This window comes from Lepidochelys kempii, chromosome 13, assembly GCF_965140285.1.
Source record: "Lepidochelys kempii isolate rLepKem1 chromosome 13, rLepKem1.hap1, whole genome shotgun sequence".
NCBI lineage: Eukaryota > Metazoa > Chordata > Testudines > Cheloniidae > Lepidochelys > Lepidochelys kempii.
Window position 1 is genome coordinate 1,465,855 of NC_136392.1, and position 13,950 is coordinate 1,479,804.

Below are 13,950 nucleotides of genomic sequence, written 5' to 3' on the forward strand. Positions count from 1 at the left end.
GTGTACATTTAAGTTGAACCTCTATTGTGGTGTCTTTAAAAAGTTTCCATGCAGCTTGCAGAAATTTTAATTTTGGCACTGTACCTTTTAATTTCTGTTTAACTAACTTCCTCATTTTTGTCTAGTTCCCCTTTCTGAAATTAAATGCTGCAGTGTGGGGCCACTGTGGTGTTTTCCCCGCCACGGGGATGTTACATTTAGTTATAGTCCCTATTACCAAGCGGTCCAGCTATATTCACCTCTTGGATTTGATCCTGTGCTCCACTTAGGACTAAGTCAAGAATTGCCTCTCCCCTTGTGGGTTCCAGGACTAGCTGCTCCAAGAAGCAGTCATTTAAGGTGTCAAGAGGCTTTATCTCTGCATCCCGTCCTGAGGTGATATGTACCCAGTCAACATGGGGATAGTTGAAATTCCCCATTATTATTACTGAATTTTTTATTTTAGTAGCCTCTGTAATCTCCCTGAGCATTTCACAATCACTATCACCATCCTGGTCAGGTGGTCGGTAATATATCCCTACCCACTATATTCTTCTTCTTAGGGCATGGAGTTATTATCCATAGAGATTCTGTGGTACAGTTTGGTTCATTTAAGATTTTTATTTCGTTTGATTCTATGCTCTCTTTCACATATAGTGCCACTCCCGCACCAGCACGACCTGTTCTGTCCTTCTGATATATTTTGTACCCTGGTATTACTGTGTCCCATTGATTATCCTCATTCCATCAAGTTTCTGTGATGCCAATTATATCAATAGCCTCATTTAATACGAGGCACTCTAGTTCACCCATCTTATTGTTTAGACTTCTACCATTTGTATATAAGCCCTTTAAAAACATATCACTTTTTAGCTGTCTGCCATTATATGATGTAATTGAATGTGACTTTTTTTTTCTTTTGACTGTTTCTCATCAGATCCTACCTGTATTTTATCTTCCGTCCTCTCCTCCTCACTAGGAAATAGAGAATCTCCATTAGTAAATCCTCTCCTGAGGGATGTGTCTGTCCCCTCTGCACCTGCCGGCTTTCCCCCAGCCATTAGTTTAAAAACTGCTCTATGACCTTTTTAATTTTAGTGCCAGCAATCTGGTTCCACTTTGGTTTAGATGGAGCCCATCCTTCCTGTATAGGCTCCCCCTATCCCAAAAGTTTCTCCAGTTCCTAATAAATCTAAACCCCTCCTCCCTACAGCATCATCTCATCCACGCGTTGAGACCCTGCAGTTCTGCCTGTGTCACTGTCCCTGTGCATGGAACTGGAAGCATTTCAGAGAATGCTACCATGGAGATCCTGGACTTCAGACTCTTACCTAGCAGCCTAAATTTGGCCTCCAGGGCCTCTCTCCTATCCTTGCATATGTCATTGGTACTTACATGTACCACGACCACTGGCTCCTCCCCAGCACTGCACATAAGCCTATCTAGATGTCTTGAGATCCACAACCTTTGCACCAGGCAGGCTAGTCACCATGTGGTTCTCCTGGTCATCGCAAACCCAGCAATCTATGTTTCTAATGATTGACTCGCACGTTACTAATACCTGTCTCTTCGTAATAACTGGAGTTCCCTACCCCCGGAGTGGTATCCTCAGTGCGAGAGGATACCACAACATCATCTGGAAGGAGGGTCCCAACTATTGGATCATTTCCCTCTGCTCCGGTTGGATGTTCTCCTTCCCTGTGGCTTTCATCCTTCTCAACAGTACAGAGGCTGTCAGACTGGGGGTGGGACATTTCTACTGTGTCCCGGAAAGTCTCATGTGTGTACCTCTCTATCTCCCTTAGCTCCTCCTGCTCAGCCTCCCTGGTCTCCAAAGCATGAACACGGTCTCTAAGGGCTAGGAGCTCCTTGCACCGCACACACACGTACGCCCTCTGCCCATAGGGCAAGTAATCATACATAGTGCATTGAGTGCAGTTAACTGGGTGCCCCCACTCTGTTGCTGGACTTCTGACTGCATTCTCTTTTTACTCCTGCAGCTGATTCCTTTGTTGTTGTTTTGTCTTTTTCAGGGGGTGTTTTTTAGCTAAAGTTTGAAGAATTTAAGGAATGTTAAGTGTATGTAGCTTCCCCCTTACACTCCCCGAAGTTCTAACAGCTCTAACAAGTTCTAACAACTCCCAAGTTCTAATAGATGTTTCATCACCTGGTGTGTGAGAGAGGAGAACTAGGTAGGAATGTTCTGTGGCTTGACTCCTGGTTATTTTCTAGGAGTAGGTTACGTTCTTTGTCTCCTGCTTCCAAGCACGTTAGCAGGTCTGTATCACTGGTGTAACTGCTCCATTAGCGAGATCATATATCCAGAGCTGCCAGACAGTGTGGTGTCCTTCAGCTAAATGGTTAGTTTAGCAGATAAAGTGACCCAAGAGATTCCCATGGACAACAAAGGAATGAAAACAGGTCTGGGTTACTTATGCTGAGATTTAAGACTATATATCTACCAGCAAAGGAAACTTGCACCTTGTGTGAACTTGTTTTCTCACTTCCCTTAGGGACTGCACATAGCCTTCATCTACTCTCCCATTAAATAGCAAACCATAGTCAGTGTTGAGTGTCTTCAGATAATGTATTTTTAAGTGACACATTCAACAAAAACTGGGCAAATGTTCTTCTTAAAGCAGAACTGAAATTCGTTTTCAGCCCTTATGTACTGGGCCTCTGTATGATTCATCTTTATTCTGCTTAACTAATTGGCTGCTAAAATGTTCCACGGGGTTAATATAGTTAAAGTTAAAAATAAAAGACGTGGTGAATCAAAGCAGAGTGATACAGGAACACTATTCCATATGGCAGGAACTGCAGAGGAAGTTCTTGTTCTGACAGTGGCAAGATGGGTAGCTGATGAGAGGACGGAGCAAACAAGAAATAGTCAATGCACACAAGGTAACTGTTTCAATAATGAGGGCAGTGTTGAACTGAGGCTTGAATTAATGGGGAGCTAGCAGTGGTATTCAAAAATAGACCTGCGGTGGGCATCGCCCTTTGTACGTGTGGGAAGGTGGGTGGCAGCATTCTGCTCTTGAAGTCTGTGATCTGCGCCTGGGGGGCGGGGGGGTCATTGAGAAGGGAGTTGCACTAGTCAGATCAGGAGGATGAGCACTTCAGGAGAAGTGCAGATGGCTGATATTGCAGAGGTGGGGATAAACAGATTTGCATAAAGCAATTATGGAAGAAGCAGGAGAACAGAGGATTGAGGGTGACCGAAATTGTGGGCAGTGGAGACAGAAGAGAGGTCAGAGACAAGGTGAGACCTAGAGGAGATAGAATTCTTGAGGATGCACCTTGTGCCCAAGCGTGGAGCCTTGTTTATGTTGTGGGCTGCCTCTCATGAATGAGATAATTTATCAGCAAGATGGTGGCCACCACAGGAGGTTTAGAAATGTCACATTCAATTAAAGTCTGTCTTCAAGCACAGTTCAGGTTTCTGCTGGCCAGGAAGCACTTTATGCAGTGTGGAATCTCAGGCGCTGCCTTGAGCAAAAAAAGGTTCAGTTTACTTAAAAAGGCAACACAGGGAGAAAACCAGAATTGTGTTGTCAGCTTCCTTGAAAACATTGACACGAGGCTGATTACTTTTGCTGTAAAACCCTGTTAGGGCTTGGAAGAGAAGCGACCACCGTGTTCTCAAGGGACATGTTGAGAGGGATCTCTGTTGTGTAGCAAGAATAAAGTGAATCTATCTTGGTTATTAACTGAAGGTGCAGCCATGCACACACAGACAAATGCAGCAAAGAGGGTGCACAGAAATTTCCATTGCTTGAATGACAGACATTTCTATTCTGAAGAAATTCACTGTGGCTTTGCTTAACCTGTGCAAAAGCAGTCTTTGACTGTGCAGCATAAACAAGTGGAATGTGAGCAGTACAAGGCCCAAAACCAGACACATGCATCTGTGATTGCACAGCTCCACAGAGCTTGTCTATAGTCCTTTCAAGGTGCATCTTTCATGGCTCTTAACATTCTCGTACGTTTACTAGTCCTGTTGTGCCCAGTGATCTCTTCAAAGCTCGGAATTAGACTCCTTGCTGAATCTTTTTTTTTGTTAAGCATAGACATTTTACCCAGCGTTTGCCTCACAGGGTCTGTCCGTTAGTCCATCGAGCAAACTATACTGCTGCTTAACCTCTGAGGATAGGACAAGAAGCAATGGGCTTAAATTGCAGCAAGGGAGGTTTAGGTTGGACATTTGGGAAAAATTCCTAACTGTCAGGGTGGTTAAACCCTGGAATAAATTGCCAAGGAAGGTTGTGGAGTCTCCATCATTCGAGATTTTTAAAAGCAGGTTAGACAAACACCTGTCAGGAATGGTCTAGATAATGCTTAGTCCTGCCTTGAGTGCAGGGGACTGGAGTAGATGGCCTCTCGAGGTCCCTTCCAGTTCTATGATTCTCAAAGTGACTAGTATACAACATACTCACTGGATCCCCCTTGTCCACATGCTTGTTGAACCCCTCAAAGAATTCTAGTAGATTGGTGATGCATGATTTTCCTTTACAAAAACCACGATTATTTATTTGTCTTGATGTATATAGGGAAAATACAAATTTGAAGCATGAAAACCTTTTAGAAAGGAGAATGTGAAGCACATGTAGTGGCCCTGGTAGATGCATACAGTGCCTTTGTCCATAAGTGGTGTGCACAGGAGGTTGATTGTTACTCTGACAGTAAGTGCTGCCATTAAAAATAACACTACAGCTCTTGTGGGGTCTTCTCTGCACAATATGTACTCTGACCTCTGCGTAATGTAATGGGAGAGATGCATGGCTGGGATGGGATGGACTGAATGACTTCAGAAAACCCTGCTTATAAGAGACAGGATGATGTATAGAGACAGGGTTTATAATAATTGGCTTTACATGTATGCTAATGGGGGTCCGGAAAACCTTGGCAACTATCCTTTTAAAGAAATAGACATTACAAAGGATACTTCTCTTATATCGAACAGCATCAAAGGAATAAACCACAGGGTGCTCTGTGCATTATAGTGCTTCACAGTCCTTCTGTTAAACTAAGATAACTCTCTATTTGGTGGGCTGCACGTCTGCTTGTGTTTGAATTAGTGCTCAGCTAAAAGATACTTCAATAAACCCAGATGAGACTAAGATAAACTACTTGCCCTCCAGTAGAATAAATATTTCAAATAAAATCAACCCTAGACAGTCCAGTCAAACAGCTATTGATCTCTAAAAGCCTGAACTTAAATCCAATGAATATTCCAGAGATAGCTCTGTGCAACCTGCCTAAATGCTGATCAATAGGCAATTACTTCCCTCTGAAAATATTTCTTAGACTATTCAGCCAAAAAAAGGACTTTTATTTTTTAGCTTTTTGTTACTTTGACCCAGAATGCGAGGGAGAGTTTGAAGTGGGAAGGGTCTGCAGGTAACAAATAGGACCGGGAAAAGATTGAACCCTCAAATCTCAATTTATATATATATATATATATATATTAATCTAATGCATAACTAGCATGAGTAAGGCCAAGGTCTTAGCAGAATTTTTTTAAAAAAAGACATTTACTGGATATTGAAAACATCCACAGTTACACTAGGCAGGGTAACTTTTTTTGGTTGGGCTATATACTTTTGTGCTTCAGGCATAAGATAACCACTGATTCACAGGTTTCAGAAAAAAGAAAAGGAGTACTTGTGGCACCTTAGAGACTAACCACTAATTCACAGAGGTTAGGAAGAAGCTTCCACTGTAGCCATACTATTCTGTAATTATCCACTATGGGGTTTCTTGCACCTTTCTTTGAAGCATCTGATCCTGGCTGCTGTCAGAGAGAGGATAATATAGTAGATGGACTAGTGGTCTGCTCTGGCCATTTGTATGGGTCTATTAAGAGGCAGTGAGAATTTTACCAGTTAAGGGCTTGATCCTGCATTGTCGGATTTTGTTGTGGTTTGGGGTATGACAGGAATGCAGACTTGGGCCCTGAGTATGCATTCTTGCCAGCCCCTCAGTGTTCTGCAGCATGGGCTGGATAGGGCTGCATGGATTCTTTTGTTCTTCAGGTTGTGGTGTTCTTGCACGTGTTCATCTGATCCACTTGGTCTGCTAGCTGAATGTTTCTATGGCTCCTTTCTCAGTTCATGTTTCACAGGTTTTTTAAAATGTATCACCAAATATGCTGTGATAGATTATGTTGCTGATGTGAGATGCATAGATTTTAAAATACTACTTCTGAGGTGCCTGCCTACAATGTGAATTGCAAACGTTAAAATTACAAATTCCTATTAAAACCAAATAGCTGAAAATCCATCTGCTTTCTTCCAAAACATGATTTCAGGGGACTGAGTTTTCTCTGCTACATTTGACATCACCAATAGGAAAAAATTTAGTGTGTTCATCACTATTGATGATGTTAACTGTTGTCATAGAAAGGCCAAACTGGGAACTTGGCATGTGTGGTAAAGACTCTCTTAATTCAGCTTTAGCCAAAAAAGTCGCTTTATGGAATGGTAACCATTATTCCTTCCACTGCCACTGTTGTGTGGGAAACGTCTTTAAGTTTATTCTTTAATTATTTAAATGCTGACTTGGTCTGTGTGTGGTACCCCAAGAAACAGAAGTTTTCCCCAAGCTATGCTCTCTGCTCCGAAGCGTTTACAGGGTTATTAGAGTAAACAGAACATACTAGATGCAGACACCTAAACATGCCTTTAGTATCTCATAGCGAGAGCTAGATTCCTACTTCAGGTGAGCGTGGCATGTGTTAGCGTTTTCAAGCCTCCCTCATTGCTAAGAGAGAGGCCTGTTTATATCCTTGAGGGGACATTTTAAGGTGCCTAGCATAACACTTTGAGGCCTGGACTCTTATTAAATGTTACTCTGCATAGAAAATATATTTAACCGTGCTGTTATTTTTTTGGGTCAATTTGTGCAAGGCAGTTTATTTTTCAGTACCTTAGTTGTGGTACATCTATCTCCCCATGCCCGCCTGGTAGCGTTGTCAACTGTCTAATCGCGCAAATCCAAAGACACTTGCCCCACCCCCTGCACTGCCCTTCCCTGAGCCCATGCCCCCGTCCCACCCCTTTTCCGAGGCCCCACCCCTGCTCACTCCATCCTCCCTCCCTCCATTGCTTGGTCTCCCCCACCCTCACTAACTTTCACCAGGCTGGGGCAGGGGGTTGGGGTACAGGCTGTGGGAGGGAGTTTGGGTGTGGGGTGCAGATTCTAGGATGGGGCAGGGGGTTTTGAGGTGCAGGAGGGGGTCCGGGGGTCAGCGTTTACCTCGAGCGGCTCCCAAAAGAGACTGGCACACCCCTCTGGCAGCGGCTCCTAGGCGGGTGGCCCAGAAGGTCTCCACACGCCGCTGCCCACAGGCACTACTCCCGCAGCTCCCATGGGTCACAGTTCCCAGCCAATGGGAGCTGCGGAGCTCAGGGTGGGGGCAGTGTGTGAAGACACCTCCTCCCCAGGGGCTGCAGGGATGTGCCGGCCGCTTCCAGGAGTTGTGTGGAGCCAGGGCGGGCAGGAAGCCTGCCTTACGGCTGCTGTGCTGCCGGGGGCCCCCGGGCCCTTTTAAATTGCCAGGGCCCCATGGCAATTGCCCCCTCTGTCGGCTGGCTTGCAAATGAGGCTGTCCAAACGAGCATACTAGTTTAGGAAAACCTGCACAAAGAGATGCCTTTTCCATTTGCCTCTGAATGTGGCAGGTTTAGTGGTGGTTTTGTTCACATCACCAGGAACCCTTCCTTGCTTTCATGATATAGACTGTTGTCCAACAGGAACCCAACGGCGGTCAGTCTACTCATGTCCTCTCAGCTGACCTCACGCTCAGTTGGAATCCTGGTCCCTACGGTTAACAGTACTTGGTGTAGCACACGGAACCCCATGCTCTTTGCGTGGCCGCTTGTAAGACAGCGTGGAGGTAGACTGCTCTTGTTGTAGCAGAAGAGAGCGTGAAGCCTGTTTTGCCTTCATTGTTGATTTGAAAGGGAGAGATCCAGGGAGCTAACGGTTCTGCTTATCGCAAAACAAGGCACTTAGAGGAATTTGTGCAAAGACTCTTCTCACTTGTTTATGCCATGTTAATGTTGCCTCTTCACACCGCCTCTTCCAACACCTATAAATGAAGCTTCACTCCATAGCTCTATGCATCACTCCCATCCTGAACACAGATACTTTCTTTTCACAGAGAAAAAAAGATCTCTCGCAGCAGTGCTCTGAAGGTACTGGACCATGCCATGATTGGACCCGAGGGCACAGACAACTGTCACAAGTTTGTAGACATCCTGGGTCTGAGGACTATCTTCCCACTCTTCATGAAGTCTCCAAAGAAGATAAAAAAAGTCGGAACAACTGAAAAGGAACACGAAGGTAGGACTCAGCCAGAGTCTGTCCTGTTACAGGATGAGGTGGAAGGGGAAAGTAAATTTTTGAAAAGCCCATGCGGGTTTATGGATAGAACACCAACCCTTTCGTTGCTCCCCTGTAGCATAACATACACAGCAGCCTGTGCAGTCACATTGGTGCCGTGTTAGCTGTTCACACAGATGCTTTGCTTATTTCAGTACCAGCAGCTCAGAGTGGCTCCATTTCCCGTGTGGCTGTTAATAAGTTATTGTATATGTGTACATGTCTGCTGTTTGAAGATCTGTCTCTTTGATGCAAAACTCTTTTGAAAAGAGTAATGAGGCAACTACAAATGTCACCTCAAAAGCAGTGTTTTCAGGGCTCTGAGCGCTGAAGTGTGACTCAATGAACATCAGGCATTGCAGAAATAAACTAGTAACAGCTAAAGTTCCTCTCTTTGTTTCCTTTTTCCTCTGGGAGACCCTGCTTTACAGAATGCTTCAGTAGAGTACTCCAGGACCCTGCAACCTGAGCTGGGTCTGGTCCTCCTTCTGCTGTCAGTTGTCATTTTTTTCTGTATACTGTATATAGTTGAAATGCATCTTGCAGGAGAACTGTAAATACTGACAGTGATGCTTGGGCTTTGTACCAGAGATTTCCTAGCTGAACTTTCCAGGGGGCAATTCAAACAGTTGGAAAAAAACAGTGAGGAGTATGAGTGGATCTTAAATAGGTAACTGTCTTATTTTGAGTGATCCATCCCGTTGTCCAGTCCCAGCTTCTGGCAGTTGGAGAGTTAGGCACCTTGGCTAATAGTCATTGATGGACCTATCTTCCATGAACTTATCTAATTCTTTTTTGAACCTGGTTATAATTTTGGCCTTCACAACATCCTATGCCAATGAGTTCCACGGGTTGACTGCATTGTATGAAGAAGTAGTTGCTTTTGTTTGGTTTTAAACCTGCTGCTGATTAATTTAGTTGTATGACCTCTAGTTCTTGTGATACACAAAGGGGTAAATAAGCCTTCCCTCTTTCTTTCTCCATATCATTTATGATTTTATAGGCCTTTAGCATATCTCCCCTTAGTAGTCTCTTTTTAATCTCTCATCATACGCAACCTGTTTCATACCCCTAATCCTTTTTGTTGTCCTTCTCTGTACCTGTTCCATTTCTAATACATCTTTTTTGAGAGGGAGCAACCAAAACTGCATGCAGTATTCAAGGTGTGGGCATGCTATGGATTTATCTAGTGGCATTATGATATTTTCTGTATTATTATCTATCCTTTTCCTAATGCTTCCTAACATTATTGGCTTTTTTGTCGTCTGGTGCAAATTGAGCAGCTGCTTTCAGAGAGCTACCTATACTGACTCCAAAAACTGTTTCTTGAGTAAAAAGAAAAGAAGGACTTGTGGCACCTTAGAGACTAACAAATTTATTTGAGCATAAGCTTTCGTGAGCTACAGCTCACTTCATCGGATGCATTCAGTGGAAAATACAGTGGGGAGATTTATATACACAGAGAACATGAAACAATGGGTATTACCATACACACTGTAATGAGAGTGATCAGGTACGGTGAGCTATTACCAGCAGGAGAACAGAGGTGGGGGTGGGTGGGAGGAGAGAGAAACCTTTTGTAGTGATGATCAAGGTGGGCCATTTCCAGTAGTTGACAAGAATGTCTGAGGAACGGTGTGGGGGGGGGGAGAGGAATAAACATGGGGAAATAGTTTTACTTTGTGTAATGACCCATCCACTCCCAGTCTTTATTCAAGCCTAAGTTAATTGTATCCAGTTTGCAAATTAATTCCAATTCAGCAGTCTCTCGCTGGAGTCTGTTTTTGAAGTTTTTTTTGTTGTTGAAGAATTGCCACTTTTAGGTCTGTAATAGAGTGACCAAAGAGATTGAAGTGTTCTCCGACTGGTTTTTGAATGTTATAATTCTTGACGTCTGATTTGTGTCCATTTATTCTTTTATGTAGAGACTGTCTGGTTTGGCCAGTGTACATGGCAGAGGGGCATTGCTGGTACATGATGGCATATATCACATTGGTAGACGTGCAGGTGAACGAGCCTCTGATAGTGTGGCTGATGTGATTAGGCCCTATGATGGTGTCCCCTGAATAAATATGTGGACAGAGTTGGCAACAGGCTTTGTTGCAAGGATAGGTTCCTGGGTTAGTGTTTCTGTTGTGTGGTGTGTGGTTGCTGGTGAGTATTTGCTTCAGGTTGGGGGGCTTCAGTGATAAGTTACATACCATAGTTCTGCAGTTTCATATTTGATTTCCTTCAGAACTCTTGAGTGAATTCCAGCTGATCCTGTGACTTATTACTGTTTAATTTGTCAATTTGTTCCAAAACCACCTCTACTGACACTTCAGGCTTGGACAGTTCCTGAGATTTGTCACCTAAAAAGAATCACTCGGGGGTGGGGATCTCCCTTACAACCTCTGCAGTGAAGACCAATGCAAAGAATTCATTTAGCTTCTCCACAATGGGCTTGTCTTCCTTGAGTGCTCCTTCAGCCTTTCGATTAGCCAGTGGCCCCACTGGTTGTTTTGCAGGTTTCCTGTTTCTGATGTATTTACAAATTTTTTGCTGTTGTTTTTTTTGTCTTTGTCTAATTGCTCTTCACATTCTTTCAATTTGATTTGGAGAATACCATGACACCTCCAAGACTGTGTTACATTACCTGCCTCTGGCTCAGACCCCACACTGAACTAACTTCAGCCATCTCTAGTCAGGGTAGAGTTTTTGCTATGGTCAGAATAGCAATGCTGAAAAGCAGCCAGGTAGGGGGGAGTCTGTACTTGTTTGTGTTCGAGAGGGAGTCTGGATGGCAGGGAATAAAAGCGACAGATTCAACGAGCAGCTGTTTTCCTCCTGAAAAATGTGCCAGGAGTGAGCTGTAACAGTACATTTGCTTTAGAGCACCAACATTAGAAATTTGATAACATTATATTAATGAAGGCAATGGCTTGGCAAGACAGCTCCTGGAAGGCATGTTTGGGCTGTAATAGCTGCTGTGATGAGCTCTGCATCTTGAATACAACAGGACTGGGAGAGGGAGATGATAAAACAAAGCAAGAAATGCAGGCCTGGTGTGGCTGCTGCTTTCCTAGCTGCTTGTCTCTGATGTGGGGAGGATGCTTACTTGCAGGCCAATGTAGCAGTGCCAAGGCTAGTTATGATTTATATGAAGGCTGGCCAATTCAGGTTCCATTAGCTATTTATGTACGTGGTCCTTGTTTTTCATAGGTGGTGGTGAGGAAGAGATGCTCTTTTACATTGTTACTTGGATTTGCATAATAAAACTGGAGAGAGGGATCTGGTGAGACACTCAGATGATCGATTTGATGCTGTTTTGGAATCTTATTCCCAGGAGGAAATAACAATTCCCTCATTCCCTTTATGGAGGAACCTTAATCACTATGCTAAGCTGTGCGATTTGGAGTAGGGAGACCTGGGTCTGCTGGCTGTGCCACTGATTTGATTCGTGCGTTTGGGAAAGTCACTTAACCTTCATCTCAGTTTCTTCCTCTTCAGTCTGTAGACAATGCCTGTCTACCTACCTCATGGGTGTATTGTGAGGATTAGCCAGTGTATTGCAAATCCTGCGAAAGGGCTAGGTTATTAATTATTATTTATATTTTAAAGTGAAGCAGAGTTCTGTCTTCTGGGGGAAGGGGAGTGGCATGTACTGGGCTCCTTGTTCACATAATTCTAGATCATTATTGGTCAGCGGAAATGAGGGTCAGAGAGAGATGAGAGTCCAGAGATGATTTTTTTAAAAAATCCTATTTCCATAAGTCCAATTTTCTATGTTTTGCATCATTGGGCAGGTGAGTTATTGGGTTTAAAGCAATTTAAGTTCATTGAGATGTGTAACAGGGTTCCCCTGGATCCTGTCAGGGCCATTGCCCTGGTGTGTATATGTGCCTGTGCCTTGCCAAATGTTTCGCCAGCAGCAATGCAACCCAATAGTGGTTCTGTGCTTTGGGGAAATACAGCTTGAGGATAGACACTGTGAGCCACTGATAGAACGGGAATACTGAAATATCTTGTGGTGTCCACGCTGTGATTGGATCCCCGGGGTGCAGCTGGGACTGTGGGACCGCGGGACCGCTATGCCCCCTTAACTGTCTCTAGCCTGGGTTGTCTCTTACAATGCCTTGCTAGTGACCAGCAGCAAACCCCTCCAGGCGCTGTGATCACTCAGCACAACCACATGTGGAGCCCCACACCCAGCTGGCTTGCATGAATGCTCCCAGAGCCACTCATGCATCACACAGAGAAAAGCACCAGAGCCAAATTCCCCCAGCTCCCAGCACGGTACCCCAGGAATATACCATCTTGTACTGCTCAGAATGGGCAGTGCAAATTTATTAATTGGTTCACCACTTCAGCAATGGAAAGTGGACATACACCAACCTTTGTCAAACCTGAGCAGATTTACCACATACTTCAGTCAAACTCACTGGTAAAGATAAACAAATTTATTGACTATAAAAGGTAGATTTTAAGTGTTATTAAGTGATAGGCAAAAAGTCAGAGTGGTTACCAAAATAAAATAAAATAAAAGCATGCAGTCTAAACTCTCAATCCTATTAGACTGGGCAGCAACTAGATTAAGCAGTTTTTCTCACCCCACTGGATATCGCAGTCCTTAATATACAGGTTTGGCCCAGGTTTAAAGAACAATCTCCTGCGTTGGAGTCTTGTCTTCTTCTCAGTGTCTTGGTTGTTTGCAGCCTAGGTGGGGGCAGGAGAAGGACCTAGTGTGTGTCCACTCTGTCTGTTTTATACCCTCTGTCCATGTGCTTGGGGAGCACAAGTCCAGGCATGTCCGGGGGCATTGTTGAGTCTCTCCAAGCAAGGCTGAGCAATTCCCCTGATGTGGCCTCATGCAGGTGAGTCATTGCATTGTAGCTCCCTTGCTGGACAGTGGCTATTGATGGGTTGTTTGACACCCCGTCCAGGCATTTGCAAACTTAACACCATTAATTTGGGCTTGAATAGGGACTGGGAGTGGCTGGCTCACTACAAAAGCAATTTCCCTCCTTTGGTATTGACACCACCTCATCAATTATTGGGAGTGGACCACATCCACCCTGGCTGAATTGCCCTTGTCAACACTGATTCTCCACTTTTAAGGTAACTCCCTTCTCTTCATGTGCCAGTATATTTATGCCTGTATCTGTAATTTTCACTCCATGCATCTGAAGAACTGGGTTTTTTACCCACAAAAGCTTATGCCTAAATCAATGTTAGTCTTTAAGGTGCCACCGGACTCCTCATTGTTTTTGCCCGGGCGTTGGCTACTTTCCTTGCTGTTGACTCTGAGGAGCTAATATCTGGCTGATTCCCCAATTTACAGCATATTTTAGTGACCACCATACAACACAATTCTCTTAACTTCATATGCGTTAATGATACACATATATGGACAGAGAAATGACTTTCAGCAGATCATACCCTTTCCCCTGATACTTTAGAAGGCATGCTTTATATGTGAGATCACGATTATATGAAAATGAGGAATATGGGGGTTACAGTACGCTTCCCCAAGGTATATAATGTCACACACGCACACTAGTCTTAGGGGGAAGTGTGCTCACTCCTAGTGTCCTGACTGATTCT

General features: G+C 44.1%; 1 protein-coding gene across 2 annotated transcripts in view; it reads left to right on the plus strand.

The window, feature by feature from the left end:
• The window catches only part of CTNNBL1 (catenin beta like 1), a 112,526-nt gene that overhangs the window by 57,741 nt on the left and 40,835 nt on the right, over positions 1-13,950 (plus strand). For both annotated transcript variants that reach the window (XM_073308594.2, XM_073308595.2), the window contains one exon: positions 8,147-8,328. In XM_073308594.2, coding sequence (XP_073164695.1) covers positions 8,147-8,328 — 182 coding nt within the window. The remainder of the gene's footprint in view (positions 1-8,146; positions 8,329-13,950) is intronic.